Source organism: Mytilus edulis, chromosome 6 (genome assembly GCF_963676685.1).
Source record: "Mytilus edulis chromosome 6, xbMytEdul2.2, whole genome shotgun sequence".
Taxonomy (NCBI): domain Eukaryota; kingdom Metazoa; phylum Mollusca; class Bivalvia; order Mytilida; family Mytilidae; genus Mytilus; species Mytilus edulis.
Window position 1 is genome coordinate 65,664,497 of NC_092349.1, and position 22,558 is coordinate 65,687,054.

General features: G+C 32.9%; 1 protein-coding gene across 3 annotated transcripts; it reads left to right on the top strand.

Annotated features, from left to right (window-relative positions):
- Positions 1 to 3,858: 3,858 nt before the first annotated feature.
- On the top strand, positions 3,859 to 19,801 carry LOC139528170 (uncharacterized). 3 transcript variants are annotated; one of them, XM_071324032.1, is made up of 4 exons: positions 3,859 to 4,209; positions 5,613 to 5,773; positions 18,249 to 18,455; positions 18,795 to 19,801. In XM_071324032.1, the coding sequence occupies exons 2-4, from the start codon at positions 5,635 to 5,637 to the stop codon at positions 19,790 to 19,792; spliced, it is 1,344 nt and encodes a 447-aa protein (XP_071180133.1). In that variant the 5' UTR covers positions 3,859 to 4,209; positions 5,613 to 5,634; the 3' UTR covers positions 19,793 to 19,801. The 3 variants fall into 3 exon arrangements, with proteins under 3 accessions (XP_071180133.1, XP_071180132.1, XP_071180131.1); XM_071324031.1 differs by having other exon boundaries at positions 3,859 to 4,150; XM_071324030.1 differs by lacking the exon at positions 3,859 to 4,209 and having other exon boundaries at positions 5,475 to 5,773.
- The last annotated feature ends 2,757 nt before the right edge of the window (positions 19,802 to 22,558 follow it).

The window sequence follows — 22,558 nt, forward strand, 5'->3', positions numbered from 1 at the left end:
CCCCTACAGATATGGTTTATTGACTTATTCGGTCCTTGAATATCTTACATTCTAAAGTATTGCTGTTTTAATTTCAACATTTTTCATTTTACTATCACATAACAAAAAGATTTAACACATCTCTAATTTTCTTCTCTTTTAATTTAAAAAGATACATATCTAAAAATTGCCCTCTAAAGATGATTTTTATCAATTCTTTTGCATTTTTTTAGTTATATCTTAAATAACAGATAGATTTAAAATTGAAACAGCCATTATTACCAGAAAGACAAGATCCACAAGAAAAATAAGGAGTAATAGAGTAATCGATCTTCATTGATGATCTTTAAATTTTTTTTACGGATTTTGTATGCCAAGCCAGTTTACTATTTATTCCAATTTCAAGATTTCTCATATAGTATATAAGATACATGTACATGTATCTCATTTAGTATATAAGATATCTTAAACATTATATGAGATATATAAGAATTTTTCTATCTTAAATATTTATATATGAGATATTTTATATATTATATAAGATATCTCATAAAGTTTATAAGATACTGATAAAATTTCTCATATAATATATAGGATAGCTTACCTAATCTGTTTAATAAGATATCTTATATAGATAATTAGATATTTCATATAGTTTGGTTTAATAGCTTCTTTGTAAGTAACAGTCATATTCAAAATTGAAGTTGTCTACCTTTTTCCATAAATGTTCTTCTGTTCTGAAAATATTAACAATATCATTGTTAAAGTAATATTTTAAACTGGGGTTATCTTCCTTTGTCCACAAGAATCGTTAAACCCGCTGCCGACTTTCAATACTTGTAGTTTTTCTAAAGATGAAATGAAATGTTACGGCTGTAGGAAATAAACCCTGCATTTCATTACAGAAAATAATTTCTTCAGGAGTCATAAACACATATCTTGGATGTGTCAAAGCACCATTCTTTTTTATTTGTTGTTTTTATAAGATATTTTGAAATCTTGAGGTTACATTGTCACTTTTATAAGCTTTTAAACATGACAAAATGTAAAGGAGAACATTATTCGCATCCATCCCATCGAACTTTAAAGAATCTTAACAGATTTTTATAAAATTTTAAGAACGATTTTGTTGTAATTGGTTAACTTCCTGTTATGATAATCATCTGATATGCAATGAAATGTTATGTGAAATTTTTACTGTAGTACTGGGCAGGAAAAATTTTTACTTGGGCAAACTTTCTTCATTTGAAACAAATGTAAATTCAGCACATTTTTTTTGAAAAATACAAGTTCAACAAAGAATTACATACGAGAAAAATGATGGATGTATTACTCCTAAATACTTGGGGAAGCTGTATATACACCTTTGACCTTTTATGCAGTCTGATCTTGAAAAAAAATTCAGAATAATACGTTGTACCTTTATAATGATTTTAATTGCTGTTAGTTTCTTGTCTCTAAGGTTAGTTGTTGTTTCATACAAATGTGTTTTTGAAACACAATCCATTCAGAGTATTTCATATTTGCAAACTTTAAGTGAAATATCCGATTTTTTTATCAGACTGCATACAAGGTCAAAGGTGCAAAAGAAAGAAAATGACGCATTTTATAGTATGACGTCCATTATCACTGAACTAGTATATAACTTTGTGTAGGGGCCATCTGAAGCACGCCTCCGGGTGCAGGATTTCCTCGCTGTACTGAAGATCCATTGGTGGCCTTTGACTGTTTTCCGCTGTTTGGTTGGGTTGTTGTCTGTTTGACACATTCCCCATTTTTATTCTCAATTTTATCAAAAGGGGACAAAATATTAATATAAAATTAAAAAAATAAGGAACATATAAGTAACGAATTAGGAATAAGGATGAAGAATAAGGATAAGTAAGGAATAAGGAATATTAAGGAATTAGTTACCAACTTAATTAGCATTTATAACGGCAAAAATTAATGGATTATATATGGTAAGTTGTTTATTCGTTACTTGTAAGTAAGCCAACACTTATGGATACACTGTATATACTATACAGGACAGACCTTATTTTAAAGTGTTTTGGACAGAAAAGGTATAAAGGTATTGAAAGCAAACAAAAACAAACCCAAACACAACATGGACAAGCAACTAATCTATGTTTAAAAAAAATCAAACCCAAGCACAACGTTAGCTTACTTCTTAAAAGCTTTATATTTTAGAAGGTGGAAGACCTGGATGCTTCATACTTTGTATAAAGATGCCTCATGTTGCAAAGTTTCCGTCAGTCACATGTCCAATGTCCTTGATCTCAGTTTCATGGATCAGTGACCACTTGAAAAAAAGTTCAGATTTTTTGTAATGTTGAATTCTCATTAATAGGATAACTATATTTGGTATGTGCGTACCTTGCAAGGTCCTCATGCCTGTCAGACAGTTTTCAGTTGACCTTGACCTCATTTCATGGATCAGTGAACAAGGTTAAATTTTGGTGGTCAAGTCCATATCTCAGATACTATAAGCAATAGGTCTAGTATATTCGGTATATGGAAGGACTGTCCAACTGGCAGGTGTCGTCTGACCTTGAACTGTTTCATGGTTCAGTGGTTATAGTTAAGTTTTTGAGTTTTTTTCTAATGCTATATGCCATAGGTCAACTAAATTTGGTGTATGGAAATATTTTATGATCTATGTCAGTCTCGCATGTTTTATTCGACCTTGACCTCGCGGTTCATTGCTCAGTGTTAAGTTTTTGTGTTTTGGTCTTTTTCTTAAATTATAAGCAATAGGTCAACTATATTTGTTGTATGGAAGCATTGTTAGCTGTACATGTTTCTCTGGCATGGTTCATCTGACCTTGACCTCATTCTCATGGTTCATTGGTCAATTTTTAGTTTTCTTGGTTAATGTTAAATTTATGTGACAGTTGTAATAAAACTTTATATTTAGGACTATCAACATAGTATCAATGATTAGTTAAGAAGGCGAGACATTTCAGTGTTTGCACTCTTGTTTTTATTTTTAAGTACTTTTGCTGTTTTAATATTGTACATGATCAATTTCGTATTTACATTACACAAGGGCCATACTACTTTAAAATATAAAATGGTCCTTTCAAGTCAGGTCTTATGTATTTAAGGTTCATCATAACCTTTTGGCTAAAATGGCCGTTTTACACCCCAAATTTTACTCTGAGTACAGACTAACCTATACACCTGCAACAGTTTTAAGGGATGACAGGAACTAGATATATAAATTTTAAATGCATTTTATGTTTCAGAAAATTATAAACTTTTCTAGATTTTGCTATCCATTTTTTTTCGTTCCTGCAGAAGGTGCAAAAATTAACTAAGTAGTGAAAACGATTGAGAAGCTCCCCTCATATAATCAATGTTGTGAGTAGTATTGATTTAAATGGACAATAGATGGACAATAGACACCTGTAAACAATAGGTGATTTAACAGGTTTAAACGGTGTAACTGAGTGGACCGTATCAAATGAAACTCGGGTGTTTGTTTATTTTACTATCTTCTGCAGACTGAAAAAAAATGAACATCAAAATCCAGGTAAGTTTTTAATTTTCTGAAACGTAGACTTCATATAACTTTTATATATCTAGTTCCTGCCATGCCTTAAAACTTTCCTGGATGTACCAGTTTGTCTGTACTTATAGTAATTTTGGAGGTGTAAACACGGCCATATTTTTCAATTCCTTATGATGAACCTTAATACATGCGTGTCAATTCAAACAAAGTTTGACAAAAATAGTTTTATTTCTCTATCTCAAATGTTTACTTAATTATTAACTTAACAAAACTTTTTTCTCTAAATATTGGACTTGATATTGGACCTAAATAAGTTACTTACCTCCCCCATTTGTGACTACCTGTCACTGCATGTAAGTCTCATCTTTTTTGTAAGAGCATTGCCAGTTATATTTCATTTTGCTTGACCAATATATTTTGTTTTACAGTCATGAAAATGTTGAATAACAACATGGAACTAGAAAAATATAAAACAATGGAATCAGAAGCAAAATGATATATAATTGTTTTAGTTTTATTCATAAAAAAGGACAAAGCCGTGGACTCGAACACACTTGAATGTAAAAGGTGCACCTGACTTTCTCTTCACGATTCTGTTGTTACATATTTGCAGTATTTTATTCTTCCCGATTCTGTTGCAGAGTGGCAGATGTGACTGTAAGCATACTATCTTGTTGTTCCATACTTTAAAAGTAAGGATATAGCATACAAAAAAGGTATAACTATATATATAATACAACAGTATTACTCTTGTAACGGCTACATGTACATGGATAGGTGTACCATATATACAAAGTTCTAACTTAGTCGGGTTTTTACCTTCTATAATAAAGAGTTCCATCATTATAATAGTTTAATTTGAACACAATTGACATATCCGAGGGCCCTCATGGGGTTTTTGATTATGTGATTACTTGGCCGTTTTTTTAATGATTATTTGATTATTAAGCCAAATATTTCATGATTATTTGATTACCTAGGACTGTATTTTTAGTTTATGATTATTTGATTACTAAAGATAAGCAAATATTTAATGATTATGTGATTATATTGGCAAAAAAATGGTGATTATGTGATTACTAGGACCCCCCCATGAGGGGCCTCTATAATGTAAGCTAAGTGTTATTTTTCATGTCCGTTTATTTTGTGTATTTTAATATTTGTATGCTTACCGCATTTTTACTATGTCTATGTAATGATGCATGTTAAAAGACTGAGTTTACTATTTATAACCACTTATTGGCATTTGCCTTTCATAAATATTATAAGTCGTTTAGTGCACGAGAATTAATTTTGTTAGTTACGCTCACCGATATTGTTGAGAGAACACATAGACCAGATATATTTTTATTACTTTAGGTTAATAATACATTTGTTTACAATGTTTCAAGGATAAAAACCTTAGTCCTATGTTCTACAGTGGCGGATCCAGGGGGGGGGGAGGGGTTCCGGGGGTTGGAACCCCCTCTTGTTTTGGCCGATCAATGCATTTGAATGGGATCATATAGTTGGAACCCCCCCTTTACTCTGGGTTGGGAACCCCCCAATTTTAAAATGGCTGGATCCGCCACTGTTCTAACTTACTTCATATTGTCAGAACCATTTTGTTGTACGGATGCAGATTGTTATTTTATCCTGAATTATAAGATAAGAAATCAATACAATTCGGAGTTATTCGTGTGTACAATAACACAGAAAGTGTGTTGTACATGTTCATTTTTTTAATACATACACGTATAACAAGATTTCATATCACATACATGTATGCTCGCCACGATTTAATTTTTCTTTTTATTTATTCATTGATTTTACAAGTTGTCAAGACCGTGCAAAATTAATCTCTAGCTGCTTAGTATATAAGCGTAGTCTGCAACTATCTTATTATTCTTTGAAACCAACCTCATTCCTTATGATCCCTTACAATTAAAGTGTGACTGTCATATTTCCTTTCACGTGACTACATGTAGGTGATATTCAATTATTGTTTTCAATTATATTATAAACATTACAAATAAATCTGTGTATCGTAGATCGATACTATTTATGTACATGTAGGTGAATATTTTCACGTTGCGAAATGAAACAAAGTTGGGTAATATTTTGTGTATTTTTTCAACAGAAGTAACCGCTTGACCATCAGAATGAATAGAAAACAAAATGCTTTAAGAGTTATTTCCTTGGTAGTTGGTTGTCTAGGAATGGCCACAGCTGGCTTCATTTATGCTTTTGGAGCGTATATTAACGCGGTGAAGAAGAAGTTCGATTACAAACAGTCAGAAGGTACGAATTAATGTTGCTTTTAAATATTCTTCTCGGTAGTTACTACATATAAAAAAGAAAATGTGGTATGATTGTCAATGAGACAACTGTCCACAAGAGACCAAAATGACACAAACATTAACAACTATCTATAGGTCACCGTACGACCTTTAACAATGAGCAAAGGCCCATATCGAATAGTCAGTTGTTGTTAACTTATGTTTATATTAGAATACTATAATATACTAGTATATGTCTAAGTCTACATATGTAGTTTATTTTTTATTTGATATTCATGTTATAGTATTAATGGATTGTTGTTTGCTTAACGTTCAGTGGCAAATGTTTCAATGATATTCTAGTCTAGTACACGTTTACAATTAATATAAAAAGGTAGGTCCACCAAGATAGGCTTACCGGGTTTGAAAGATGCACAATGTGACTATCGTTTAGGATATAACTGTGTCGACAGCACTTTCCAAATCATACCCTGTTCTAACCTGAGAATACTGAAAAAAATACCGTGTTCTAAACAGTTTTATCGAAAAATAAACCCTATTCTAGACACGCTCAGAAAATGTATACCCTGTTCTAGAATGTATAAAATAGATGCTGTTCTGGACCCTGGTTCTAGACTGTATTTGAAACAGTTAAATAAGCGATCCTATTCCAGAAAAATACTTTGTTTAAAAAAAAATACCCATGAAAAAGCGACTCTGTTCTAACCAGCATACATGAAAAAGGGACCCTGTTCTAACCATCAGGGCATGAAAAAGTGACCCTGTTTAATTTGTGGCACACTCATATCACTAAAAATATAGGAAGTACCTTCCCCCCCCCGGGCGTTTGAATTACCAAATGCCTTGTCAGATATGACCATCTACTTTGCAAAAGTCACACGCGTAATATATAGTGTTTAATGGTATGTTCATTAGTGATATCCAACTAAAATATGAAACTTTTAATAAAATCAATTATACATCAGAAAATTACTCTGTATACAATTGTCATGAGTTCAAGTTCAAGAGTAGTACAAGCTGTTCAATCCAGAAATGTCTCATATCATCAGGTTGAATTTGACGTGAAAAACAGTACTGTGTTCCATGAACGACGAATCCATTGCATCCTTTTTTAAATATCCTTGGTACGTGTACGGAGGTTGACCTAGGGAGTCGATAAATTCAGACGAACCTGTTGCCTGAAAATGAGTGGGGACACAATGACTACTGTAGTACAATTTTTTTAACAGTTTTCTGTATTGACCCCAACGTTTTTAGTCTGTCGCTAACATAAGTAGTTAAGTCGTCTGCGCACTGGGAAGCCGCTCAAAATTTCTCCTATACGTCCTTTCCTGTCTTCGAGTGGTAGATTGTTTTTTCTTCTTTCCGCAACCTATCTGTATATAGTCTGACAATCCCCTATCGTGTGCAAAATCCTTTTACGCAATCCCAACAAGCTATTAAAACAAATTTGTTCTCTATTATATTAAACCTTCCGGCTTTCTGTTCCGTCGAACATGACGATGATGTTGTCTTCCGATGTAGTAATATCATCGACTTCTGTAGTCTCGATTACCCAGACGCATATTTAAATATAGCGTCTGGGGTGATTAACCGGACTGGTCAAATATTTATAGGGGGCGTAACAAATAATTAAATATAGAACATAATCTATAAATAGCACTTCCGTTATCCCCAACATGATTTAAAAAAAAACAACAGCAGAAAACAGTGTAGTATACATGTATGTACTTGTAGCTCATTCTATGTTGGCCAACTTGCTGATGGGAAATTTTAATACAAACGTCAAATAAATAAAACTGATTTAAAAAATATTTCACACGTATTCCTGTTCTCGGAGTTCTTGTCTGAAACCACAGGCCTTAAATGTGTTATATTAAGGTACATAACCCTTATCGAAAAGTAAGCCCTGAGGCAAACATTTGCCGCAATTAAGTTTGCAGCAGACGTTGCCGCAATCTTGCAGCAACCATTTTACCATGCAAATGAAGTTTGCGACAAGCTTGCGGCAAACATAATTATGCAAATTAGATTTGCCGCAAGCTTGCGGCAATTGACTGTTTGTTGCAAACTTGCGGCAAACTTGCGGAAAACTTGCAGGAACTACACATATACCAATGTCATGTGTGTACACATTCAATTTATTTATTTCATATTACACAGCAACATTTTTAAAAAGTCAATTCCTGTCCTTATACAAACATGCAGTCATTTAAAAAATTCTTACAAACTCGTGAGATTTAAGGAAATGCATATGTATGCATTAGAGTTTTGAAAAAGTAACAGAAGTCATTCTCAAATGACATCATATACCTGTATTAAAAATGAAAAAGGTAAAATCTCAAATGTGTATTGAGTATAAAGCTAGGTAATAATTGCATTAGATAATTTAACTTAATCTTAAAAACATGATCATGATGGTGCAGTACATCAGTTACAAATGCAAACTTATAATAGCTTAAGTTTTTGAATCACACATACATGTATATATAATTGCTTACTTAATTATGTATGATGATAACATTAATCATTTTATTAAAACATGCAGTTCTATGAATCATTTGTACTTACACAATTACATACTGATTATCCCATATTATTGAACCAAAATGCCTCCTTGACCTCTTATATGTGAAATGCATTTCCAAACACAACCAGCATGACCTAGCCACAATTTCAAATTGTTAGCATCCAGGAAGTGCCAAATAGGCATGCCCAGTCAATATTGTGTAATTCCTGCAATGTTCTGGCAAACATATAGAATGGTCAAAGTTTTCTGCAATCTTGCGGCAAACATATTGAATAGTCAAAGTTTTCTGCAATCTTGCGGCAAACATTCTTTATTATTTTAAACTTTCTGGCAATATTACGACAAACATTGATGTTTCTGCAAACTTGCTGCAAGCTTGCAGCAATGTTTGCCGGAAGTTTGCAGCTAGCGGCAAACATCTGCAAACACTATTTTCTGTGTTCCTGCAAACTTTTTGTTTGCCGCAAGCTTGCAGCAAGTCTGCTGCAAGTGTTTGCGGCAAACAATTCAGTTTCATAAGGGAAATGTATATAGGAATTTTTTTGTTCTGCGACAAGTGCCTGTGTCTGAAACTGAGTGATTTATAAACATGTAATAAAGATCTGAGAGTCATACTTTAATATATTCAGATTTCGGATATTGTTTTCGTTGATTAAAAGTACTTTATATAAGTTTTACTTTTTTTGTCATGGTTTTTATCTTCGACTTAATCATTAACTACTTTTCTAGTTTTTGGCTGGTTGTGTCGCCCCTGGTTTCCCCATTACCTGGGTACCACAGACGGCGGTACCCAAACGCCCTCCTCGTTTTATTTTGAGGCCTAGTTACGGCCCTGTGTAACTGAATATCATAGCACTCGTCATAGGCGGATCCACCCCATTTTTTTTCGTAGAAAAAATGTGGTTGATTATGTAGGGAAACACTGTAGCACAAGTGAGGGTAGTTCCCCTCCCTAATAACAAGTTCTGGATCCGCCACTGTTCGTGTATAGAGGATACCACGCTCTCTGTACGCTTCAAAAGGGGTCCGTAGGTGGACCGTTATACTTAAATCTATATTTCTGCTTCAATACAATATACCCTTATTTTTTAGCGAGTCATAATTTTTCCAACCTGTATTCCGAACGGGCTATAAATTAGGACCTCCTTTTTATAATTATTGTTAATTTCTTTTCATTCTGAACATTACCGTTATTTACCACAAGACGATAAAAAGAAACTAAAGATTAAACTATTTTATATTATTGCACACCTGTCCACTTTATTCCCTTATCTGCATACTATAAAATACCATTATTCTCTCTTTGTATTGTATCATATCTTCCTAAACATGCATGAAATAATTGTCACTGGACGTGAAGGAACCAACCATCAGTATATTGTGTCACCGTTAGTCTCTATTCTTTATTTTTTATCCATTTTTCCTTGTTTTGTCTCATTATTCTCATTTCTGTAAATTCCTGTCATAACTTATGATGTCCTTTTTTATAAATCTGATGAATTCACCTTACAAAAAAACACACATCAAGTTACGTCTATGTAAAGAAAACATCTCATACAAATACTCGAAGATTGCGTATGTAGAAAAACTTCCTTAACTAGTCTACTGACTGGCAGATCAGCGAAATCACACAATGAGCCAATTCAATTTTCATTTACAAAATTAACTGATCTTAAAACTGCAAACGACAGAATAGTCTGAATGTTTCTTAGCTGTTACACCAATAATCGCCTAATCCTTTTAAGAAGAAAATATTTAGGAACCAACCTTCATACAAAACCACTTTGTCAGTGTAGCCCGTGTCCATGAAGAAATATAGAACTTAAGCAGTCAGTCATGAAACCCAATACTATTTGAATGCATGTTTGAATCATGTACATGGATGGAATTGGATTTATCTCATACTGCATAGTTACTTGTAAAAAAGATAATAACTCATAAGTGTATTCTACTTCTCCAACTCTTATAATTTCCATCATGTATTAGCCTACAATAAAGGACCAGTGGCGGATCCAGAAATGTTCATAAGTTGGGGCCCACTGACTGGCCTAAGAGGGGGCCCGCTTCGGTCAAGCTTCAGTGATTCCCTATATACTCAACCAAATTTTTCTCAGAAAAGGGGGGGCTGTCCCCCCTAAATCTGCCTCTGAGGACAGATTCACAAGAAAAAAAACTTCTCATGTGAACCTTTTAAATAAAAAAATAAGGAAATTGGTATGATTGCTAACGAGGCAACAACCCAGTAGAGTTCAAATGACATGGATATACGCAAATGTGATCACTGCATGGCCTTCAATATTAAGAAAACTCCCTACCATATAGTCAACTACAAAAGGGCCCGACATGAAAATGAGATACAATTCAACCATAAAAACTAACTGTTTAATTGTTCATATGATACAAATCTAATTTCCCTACCATATCTGACAATAATGTGTTTCTTAATATTTGTTTCGTTTAAACAATATACGTCTGTTTGGTTTTTTCGCTTTGTGGCGCCGGCCAAAATAATGTATACCCAACATGTTTGGTACTGTGATCTATTTATACTGATTGATGCTTCAGTAATTAAAAAAAAAATGTTTCAGTTTGAACTTTGTTCTTAAAAAAAATTGAATAAAATTGAGAATGGAAATGGGGAATGTGCCAAAGAGACAACAACCCGACCATAGAAAAAAACAACAGCAGAAGGTCACCAACAGGTCTTCAATGTAGCGAGAAATTCCCGCACCCGGAGGCGTCCTTCAACTGGCCCCTAAACAAATATATACTAGTTCAGTGATAATGAACGCCATACTAATTTCCAAATTGTACACAAGAAACTAAAATTAAAATAATACAAGACTAACAAAGGCCAGAGGCTCCTGACTTGGGACAGGCGAAAAAATGCGGCGGGGTTAAACATGTTTGTGAGATCTCAACCCTCCCCCTATACCTCTAGCCAATGTAGAAAAGTAAACGCATAACAGTACGCACATTAAAATTCAGTTCAAGAGAAGTCCGAGTCTGATGTCAGAAGATGTAACCAAAGAAAATAAACAAAATGACAATAATACATAAATAACAACAGACTACTAGCAGTTAACTGACATGCCAGCTCCAGACTTCAATTAAACTGACTGAAAGATTATGATTTCATCATATGAACATCAGGCACAATCCTTCCCGTTAGGGGTTAAGTATCATACCATCATAACATAAATGAGAAGAACATAACCCGTGTCATGCCAACAACTGGTTTTTGAATAAATGTGTTTAGTTCCGATGCAAAGACCCTATAAGTGAATCAATATTAACGCCAAAATATGCAATCTTTAATGACCTGACAACAGTATCGTAACTATATTCCTTCTTAATAAGTCTATTCAAAGGTTTTGTTAGTTTTTGAGGTGAATACTGACACCTTTGTGCTTTATAAAGAATATTTCCATAAAAAATTGGATGTGAAATACCTGAACGTATATAAGAAGTCTGCATGCTGAGCTATATTTACGAATGATGTCCTTATACCGATGATAAAATTTAGTAAATGTTTTGACTAGTTTGTGATATCGAAAACCCTGGTGTAATAATTTTTCAGTAATACATAAATTTCTCTCGTTAAAATCTAAAACATTGTTACATACACGAGCGAATCGTACAAGTTGAGATATATAAACACCGTAAGATGGTGACAAGGGAACGTCACCATCTAAAAATGGATAATTAACGATAGGAAATGAAAAATCATCTCTTTTATCATAAATTTTAGTATTCAGCTTTCCGTTAGTGATATAGATATCAAGATCGAGGAAAGGGCAGTGGTCATTGTTAGTATTAGTTTTATTTAAAGTAAGTTCGACAGGATAAATTTCTTTAATATACATACTGAAGTCGTCATTATTGAGAGCCAAAATATCATCCAAATATCTAAAAGTATTATTAAATTTGTTTATTAGATGTTGCTTCGATGGGTCTTTGCTTATTTTTGTCATAAATTGTAACTCGTAGCAATACAAAAACAGGTTCGCAATAAGTGGTGCACAGTTAGTCCCCATTGGAATTCCGATAATCTGACGATATACGGAATCCCCAAAGCGAACAAACATGTTATCTAGTAAAAATTCAAGGGCATATATAGTATCAAAGCATGTCCAATTGACATAGTTTTTTTGTTTATTGCTACTAAAAAATGACCTAAAAGAGTTTGAACATATATATTCACATTCTGACTTTTTAAATGCCCATTTAATTAGGTGTGTGAATTTTTTCTTAATGAGAATGTGAGGCAATGTGGTATACAGGGTAGAAAAATCAAAACTTTGAACAGATTTAAAATCACCAATATAAGCATGCAATTTATCAAGTACTTCCAACGAGTTCTTGACACTCCAAAAGTAATTAATTCCCCTATTTTCGAAGGCCTTATTTGAACAATTTATTATCAGGTTTTTAATTGTACCAAGTGTGCTGGTAAGAAGAATAGACAATTTAGTAGTGGAACAATGGCTTGAAGACGAAATAAATCTATATTTGTTAGGTGTTTTGTGTAGCTTCGGAAGCCAGTACATAGTTGGGACTTTCATTGTATTTGGCTCTGCTTGTAAAGCGGTAGCTAAAAGTTTATGTTTGTTACAGATGTCGTTTTCTGAAAATGGAGTCAGTTGGAATGTTGGTGAATTGGTGATTTCTTTTTTCAGAACCTCAATGTAAAATTTACGTCAAACAATAATAATTTTATTAGCAGCTTTATCGACCGGGACAAAAACAAATTTCTTGGCTAGTTCTTTTAGTTTATGTTTGATACGAGAAATAGGTTTTTTGTGGTTATTGTTAATAGTAAAATGTTCTTTAAAATGTTGAATACGTATATCAACTATCTTCATTACTGAATTAAAAAAAGAGTCCAAAGATTTTTTGTCAGCTTTTTCCCGTTTTATTCATTTCATACAGTAAGTATGGAGGGAGTCGTGGATCATATTACGACACTCATTCCAATTAATAATTGACGAGGGACGATATTTAGGTCCTTTACTGAGAAATGATTTTAACTCTCGGTCTTAAACGATGTTAAGATCTCCTGTTATAACACGGGAAATGGGTCCATATATTCGGAGGTACTACAATTACATGAAGTAGGTGTATTTTCACTGATATTAACATCTTTACACGGTTGACTATAATTAAACACAAATTTCCGGGTAGATTTCTTGTAAATATAACAAATAAGAGGTAGCTCAGTATTGTCAAAATATCCAGGAATTTGTTCTTTAACAGAATGGTCGTTAAATATACCGGCAATATTTACAAAATCAAAACCTTTATTAGCTTACTTTATTTTAATAAAATGTTTTTTATGATCTTCAGGGCGATCAATTTTGGGAAATAGTTTAGAATAACAATATGCCATAATAATTTGAACAATTTCATACTTAGGACTGCTATATGAAATTGTGTTGCAATCCTCCAAAATTTTATTTAACTTATTAACCGGTAATGAACAGAGTTTTGTTAACAGATAATGTCTGCCGTTGTTTTTTGAAATAGAAATTAGGTCCGAAATATTGGTATGATTGGTCCGAAATTTTCTTTGATTGCGATTTGTCCTACGACCGTGAGAACGGTTTTTACGAACAGTTTTAGAAACTATATCCAAAATGTTAACGGAATCGGTTCTAGATATATTACCAATTCCCATGATATTATCATTAAGACCGAGAGGGTAGACTGTCTGTAATTTTTTAATCCAATTTAGCATGATTGTTTATGATACAATGAAAATCCTGAATATTACATGTTTTTTAATTCTTCACATTTTACACATAAAATCTGTGTCCATAAATCATCATTGGTTTGTCTACAAAAGAAAGTAAATATTAAAATCATATTAATTTTTAGTCACCAGCAAAGCATATATATGAAAAACAAATTGTTAAAAAAAAACATCATAGAAATATATTGTATAAATTATTGTCCTGGGGCAAGCTGAATCACCCTTCAGGGTGCAAGATTACCTGGCTGCGTTGAAGACTCGACCCATTGGTGGAATTAAACTGTTTACTGCTTTTTGGTCGGGTTGCCAAGTGTCTCTTTGACACATTTCCTGTTTGTTTTCTCTATTCAGACCATGCATGGATTTTTCTCATTTTTGACGGCCATACAGTTGCCTATAATTACTGACATCCAATTTATTTGAACTTGAGTGGATAGTTCTCATTTGTATTCATACTACATCTCCTTATTTGTTTAATATTGAGCTTTTGGCAATTTTATCTTCACTTTTTGTTTTAGTCTACATGATAAACTGTTAATCATGAAGATGTCTAGACTACTTTTGGTATTTTATGGCAATTGGATTCACTGGTAGCTGCCTCATTGACACCTCTTTTCATTGATGCTGAATATATTGTTTAACTGTCTTTTGTTTTGCAGAAAACCGAATGTACAAATCATTTTGACCATTTGGTATAAAATCTTCTAGCATCTTTTAGATACACTTTGTTTGTTTTTCTTTGAAAGTGTACATCATTGTGTATCTCTCCTCCCCCCTTTTTGTCTTTACACATATCAAGATTTAGATAGATACAACAAACATATCTTGGATGAAGGTGATATTTCGGTGTCTTAGCAGTTTTCCATCAAGTATTTGTAAAGTAAACAATACTAAACATCATCCCAAAATGTATTTATAACGTATACGAGTGGTCCCAGTCAACATAACAATTGACATTTATTGTATAATTATAACTCGTTTTCGTTGCACGGATATGCATGAAAGTATATAAGTACTTGGTGTATCAGGTTGACTGCATTGCAATTTATGTTACAGTGTGTGTTGTTATAACATCTTACCAAGGTTGGATGTCCTGGTTTATTCCTTCGCCTCCATGTCCATGTAAGCCATGCAGTATGGTGTTTTCCGTGAATTGTATGTCGTCACAAAAATATATAAATAGCTTTAAACAACATTCGGTACACTCGGGCTTTTCAATAATATTATCGTAATGTCATTTCTTTCGAAGTCAATAACCAACTTCTTGGTTATTCGTCTTTGACATTATCTTTGACAACTAGCTAAAAAAGCCGATATTATTCCGAATGTCATAAATAACCATTTTTATATCACTTTTCATCCAGACGCTCTACTTTGAAAAATAAAGCAGCTGGATGATCGAGACTACGACTACTGCTGCCTTTCTTTATCTACCCTTTGTTCACCTTGTTTAAAGGTCATCATACTTGCATCGTTTCATCTGCCTGTGCGTAAGGCGTTGATGCTCATTATCAACTTTTTGGGTGTTTTAGCTTTCTTGTCAATTAAACGGAACCCGTTTGATCCCTTGTTGCATACTCAAACTTTCGTACAAAGTAGTTCGCTTTTTGACGGATATATGTGTTGCCCTTGTATCATGACCGGTTGACGACTTTGGGATTATCGAGCACCAGATGATGACAATTTTTAAACTTGTACCTTTTGTTGACTATTATTCGTGTTTCTCTGTCTTATATTTTCTCCCATTTATTTGTATTGTAGTCCTGTCATGTAATGTTGTCATTTAAATGTTATATTTAACATTGCCATTAAAGCGGGAGGTTTGGCATGCCACATAACCAGGTTCAATCCACCATTTATTTTCTTAAAATGTCCTGTACAAAGTCAGGAAAATGGCCATTGTTATATTGTAGTTCGTTTTTGTGTGTGTTACATTTTAATTTTGTGTCATAGTTCTCTTATATTTGATGCGTTTCCCTCAGTTTTAGTTTGTTATCCGGGTTTGTTTTTTCTATTTCGATTTATGTATTTCGAACAGCGGTATACTACTGTTTCGTTTATTTCTCCTCTGTGTTAGATCCTCGGCAAAGTACAGGTTCTGATTCAGAGAAATCACCGTAAGGTCATGTGATCATCTCTTAAAAGAAATCAGTTCGGACACGATTATTGTAACTGGAAAATTAAACAAAAAATCGTGAAAGATGATTATCATTGCATCGCGTCCAGTATAGACCATTGATAAAAAGTGTTAGACTAACTATGATTATTGATTTAATGTGAGTCATATTGTGTTAACCATTATTTATGCGTGACTTAACCATCGGTAGTCTATCTGTTGTGACTCTTTCAAGAATATAATCACGGCTGGTACCCTGTACGTCAAGGCCTACACCAAATGTAGAGTGTATACCAAAACAACCTACTTATCCTTCTACGATGACGTCACAAGTGGGAGGTATATGCCTTATCGTTGGTTCCACATGGTTTCCTTGAGTCCTCAACTTGACCAAAACATATCACACTTTAATACTGATATTGCCAACTTTAACAAATGAAAACTTAAATTAAATAGACCAGCTATCAAAAAATATATCGATATTCACAAGCGATATCAATAAAAAGAATATTCACGATTTCTATGATTAACCTCATAAAAAAGTCCAAAGTAGACAGAGCGTTACTATTGATATAAAAATTATCATCAAGAGAAAAACTAAAAAAGGTCACGGTTAACCTGAACATTATACACTAGTTTTTCGTGCTAACATTTTGTTTGTTTGCAAATGATAAATTCCATCCTTCAAAGTTATTTTGATATGATAGCTAAAATGCATTAAAGTCGTGGCGAAGGATGAAAATTAAAAGGCCATTTTTAAAGAATTGAAATACATGAAAGACTGGTCAGGAAAGAGTTGCGTCTTTTGTGTCTTTGTGACGTGCTATTTTAGGTTAGCATAATATTTTTTTATCACTGATCGGATGATGTTAGGAATAAGGGCACGGCAGGATAAATTTTGGTGGGCTCAGATTCGAAATAATGAGCTCGGGTAGTATACTATGTCTTTTTTTGAATTACTATATCATTAGTTTTAACACTGTATGTATAACATCGAACCGTCCATTGAATTCTTCGTATGTATTATACTTCATGTTAAAATGCCAGATTTTTAATTGGTTAATACAAAGGGGACAGTTTCCCTATCACATGTCAGGCTTCCTATTTCCAATCACGACGACGCTTAATTAAATACGGATATATCATTTTTTAAGTAAAATTACTAAAATACTGAACTCCAAGGAAAATTCAAAAAGGAATCTCCCTTATTAAAATGATCATAATCAAAAGCTCAAACACATCAAACGAAAACGATAACAAATGTCAAATTCCTGATTTGGTGGATTGAACCTGGTTTTATAGCTAGCTAAACCTCTCACTTATATAACAGTCTAAATACTATTATATTGACAACGATGCCTGACAAAACAAAACGTCTTAGTTTATTACTTTCAATTTAAGATTTGATGGACAGTTATAACAACATATTCAGTATAATAATTCATATAAACCATAGGATAGCGCAGACTATTACCACGCCGAAAAAAAATTAATCTGTTTTGCTACTTTTAAAAGTACACGGATGTCGGTTAATTAAATTTAGAGATCAAACGAACCTTAATAAAACGATGTACCCTGTGATATGTCAATCGAAATAAAGTAGTTATTAACCACAAAATTCGTTTACATCATTATTAACCTGTATCCTGTTTGGTCGTGTAAATATTTTTTTAAAGTACACGGATGTCATTTGATATGAAATTTATATTTTATGTATAATTAATTAAAAATACATCATCGTTTACTATCTAAGAAGAATTTCATCACAACAAATAGACTTATTCAAACATATGAGCTAGCCATCATAACTACATCAGGATAATTATAAATAAAACTGCCTTGATGAATTAGCGTTTTGAATTTGGATATACTCTTTTGTTTTGCAAATTTGTTGAAACAGTCATCTAAATGTTGTTGTTGTTTTTTAATTATTCGACGGTAAAGACTTTAGAAATATGCATTAATATTATAAAGAAAAACATCATATTACTACTTTTTTTTTAAATGAAAAAGAACACATTAAAAGGATTTTCGAGATCTTTATAAAAATACATTTTTATATCCTATTGTATTTCCAGTCGATCTCATGGGATCCTTGTCAAATTTTGGTGTGACCTTCGCTTTTCCAGCTGGAATATTATGCGAGAGATTTGGACCTAGATGGACTTCATTTGTTGCTATAGTTTTTTCGGGAACTGGTGCCATCATGTTATGGTCAACAACTTTATCAATAGAATTTTATGAGGAAAGACCTGCTTTGCAGTATCTTTATTATTTTTTGACAGGTACATGTATGCTTCATATTTCAATTTTTGTTTATCTATTATTTGGTATACATGTAACAACGCTCTTTTGTATTTTTGTATACGATGTACTTTTCATAAACATTACTTTGTCACCATTCAAATAGTTAGACAAATAGATTTAACAATTAGAACAAAACTTAATGTACAATGTGCAATTGAAATGATTATCAATAGAGACAATTATCAATTGTAAGAAGGTCCTTAAACGGAGGCTGCACATTTTAAGTGTTTGCTTTGGAATAACTTGTTACTACTGTTTATTTACCAAATACACTAAAAATGGATTTTATATTTTATCGCAATTATTAATTTTTATAGGCTTTGGCTCTGCATATATTTACATGGCTTCACTGATGACAAATATGAACAATTTTCATCCGCGGCATAGAGGAAAGGTGGTTGGCATTTTAGATGGATGTTTTAGTGCAGGGCCTGCCCTCACAGCATTTATCTATGGAACAGTCTTTGTAAACGGACATACATCTGATGAAGAAAACCAGGATCTAAAAGGATTTTATCTAACATTTGCAATATTATATATTGCAGTAGGAATTCTTAGTATGATATTCAGTCGTTCAATATCGTTTAGCGAAGATACTGAAATTAAAGGATTGCTTGAAGCAGACGACAAAGCTGACAAAACAGCAAACGAAACATTGGTTGCTAATCACATGACCGGATGGACACTTTTCAAGACCATTGATTTTCAGTTTATTTTGTGGTCTTGTACATTTGCATCAAGTTTACAGCTGATGGTTCAAAGCAACATTGGAACTTATCTCAAATCATTTAGTCTTGACAAATATACAACCTTGTTTACGACTATAAATCCTATAGCACAAGTCGGATCAAAGGTGTTTGCCGGATTTTTATCCGACTTTCTTCTAGATCGAGTTCCTCGTGTAGCTGTTTTATTGACATTTACCATTATTCAGACAGTTTTTCTTATATTTTGTATATTCTTTCCAAATCACTTTGCCATGCTTCTATTCTTAGTTATAATAGTTGGTATGGCTAATGGTTCGTTATGGTGCTTAACACCGACAATAACTGGTGAAAACTATGGAATGAAATATTTCGGTAGAAACTGGGGGTTTATATTATTTACTACGGGTTTAGGTGGACTTGGAATACAGGAACTATATGGGTGGACATACGAAATGGCCATACCATTTAAAAGCCAAAAAGACTGCTACGGGACCCATTGTTTTACATGGAGTTTCACAATTGCTGCTGTTTTATCTTTTTGTGCATCTCTTTTTTATCTGGCTTTATACGAAAAACAACATATAAAATTAAATATTAATAAAAAGTGATGAACATTCCGATTCAAAAATTGTTTTTGAAATTAATAATTTACCAGACACGAGTAGATTTACTTAACCACATTTCTTATACCACAAACCAGTGGAGTTTAAATGACAATCTTAAGCAAATGGGAGGTGGCAGCTAGAATAATTGTTTCACTAGAAAAAAAAAACCAACTGAATTAGTGAAATCTAATTGAAGAAATTATAATATCCTTGTTTGATTAATAATTTTCATAAATGGGTAACACCAAACAGCAAATATGTAATGCATATACAGGTCGATAACACGAGTGTAAATGTGAAAAGACATTTATTTACACTTCAATGCACATGTTACCTGTCATTTGTTTTGGGCAAAATATTTTATTTTCGAATTTATGAGATCCTAATATTCAACCCAAAAAAAACCACCACCACAACCAGAATACCAGCTGACTTCAGACCAAGAAGCTTTGTACCTACAGTCTTCCTCCGTTGTTTTGAGTTCAAGTGACACACGCTGCGAAACTAAAGTTGACCTCACTTATCATATTTGATTTATAATATAATATACTGAAAAGTTTTTCCACATTTCAAAACATCCAACAGAAACAATAAACAATAGTCGTTTAAAATTTTCCTCTGCAACAACAACACAGTCAACGTGTAGTCAAAAGGCAGTATACAAAACTTGTTTGATAACTAACCCTTAAACAGGATGTTGCTGTTTTACTCAGCAAACAACTAAAACTGAATGTTAAACTAAGATATAGATTGTTGATGCGCCATATTTGCCGGTTACAACATCAAATGATATAAAGATATATACTGTATCAGCTTCGAAATCTGACCTGTCTTGTTAACGAGGTTTGAAATCCGTTATTATATACAGTACTATCGTTTGAGCTTACACTACATAGTCCAAGTGCACTAGGACAACAAGAACATATATTTGGTATTGACAATTAGGTATTTGGGGAATAAATCTCCACCAGCAGTGGAATCGAACATGTCGCTGTAAATGAATTAATCATATATACCAGGATCGGAATTTTATAGTGGAAAGTACATTCAACTGATAATCACGAAAACTTCATTTAACTTATTAATTTTTATGTTCTGTTCCGATCTAGAGTAGTTAAAAAAAAAATTGTAAATGCAAAAGCTAACCAGATAATGTCAATTCCTCAGTTAACAATACGTCTTGATCAATAAAAGAAAATTAGTTGAACCATTTCATACATGGTTAAATCAAGGATATGAAATTTAATCTGTTCAAGGGTTTTACATTTGGCTTTAAAATAATTTGATTGCTTGACAAATTTACTTCATACCATAAAGTTGCAAAGGGAATCCAGAGGTTGTCGTTCATATGACAAATACAGAAATTATGAAAGGAAGTGTGACAGAACCTTTTCATAACTTCATTACTTTAAAATGTGGTCTGGTTCCTAAAAAATAATGTTGTTCTTTTTACTTACTTCGGAATCTTTTCTTCCCCAAAAAAGACTCTGTTCTCTTTCGGAAACACCTAAAAATACCTTGGTATCTTAAAAAGATATCAAACCTGTAATTTATCTGGTCCGTTCAAAGATACCTGATGAGAGTAAAACAAATTACATAGCAATTGATTGCTGGTTATATAACGTCCTGTGGCGAATATTTCACGCTGGTTCATGTCAACAAGATGTTAAGAGTAGATGTAATAAGTAGGTTCTGTGATAGAGGCCGTTAAGAATGAAACATTGACAGTCGTTGTAACTTGAAGCTCCACTAGAAAATATGGTTATATTTGATAGGAGCAGGAAGTGCCCTTGTAATATGCCACCTTCGGCCCCTACGAAAAGAGTTGTTTTAATGTCTCTTAGCATGCGAATAACGTGGCACTCTCATTACACTGAGCAATGAATTCAACCTTCAAATAATGCCCAGATGTGGCTGCGAAAGTGCACATCCCACAAAACCAAACGGACGCCCCAATTTAATTTTTCAGGGGTTTAACTGCCAATTGGAAGAAACAGTACGGAATGTAGTATTTATTGTATATCGGAGTGAATGGTATAGAATATCTGTTCAGACAGGGCAATACAATTTGTTAAAATCACAACACCTGGGACTAGACAAACTTCATTTTTTCTTGCTGTAAGGGTTGAATGCTTTACATAATCGTATCTATAAATAAAACAATTGTAATGTACGGTTAATACAGATTTTGTAAACTGAAGTTGAATAAACATAACAAAGAAGTTTAAATCTTTGTAAACATGAGACAAATAAATCATATACATGTACCATGTTAAGACCTATTGTTACCAGAAAAATCGACAATGCAATATTTGCAAATGTAACAACTAAAAGTCAAATCAAGTATTCTAAAATAGCAAAACTTTGTAGAAATAGCCAGGGATGGAAATGTTAATAAGTTTATAAAAACAAGATGTAAGTGCTTATGAAACAGAACATATACAAAAATATCAAAGCAAAGGTACAGGTCATTAGCAAACATTCGAAATTTTTCATGTTTCCCCCTCATGGATCTAATTAAACGCTATCAATGAAACTGTGAATAGGCAGAATGTTATAGTATATTGTCAGCCCAAAAGAACAAATCCACAGCATGACGAAATACAAAGAACTTTAACCGATTGAACTTGATTGTTGATTTGAGTTTCTTTTATAAATTTGTTTATATAGCTGTTTGATTCGTTATTTAACGCCGCTTTCAGCACAAGTAATATCTTTGCAGGTAGTATTTCTTGGTTGAGGAAACCGATGTACCAGGATATATAAAAA

Bases quoted from the DNA above. Each gene is read 5' to 3' on its own strand.
- LOC139528170 (XM_071324032.1), top strand. From the start codon at position 5,635: ATGAATAGAAAACAAAATGCTTTAAGAGTTATTTCCTTGGTAGTTGGT. The intron at 5,774-18,248 runs GTACGAATTAAT...TTGTATTTCCAG, and splicing joins CGATTACAAACAGTCAGAAG to TCGATCTCATGGGATCCTTG. The intron at 18,456-18,794 runs GTACATGTATGC...TAATTTTTATAG, and splicing joins TCTTTATTATTTTTTGACAG to GCTTTGGCTCTGCATATATT.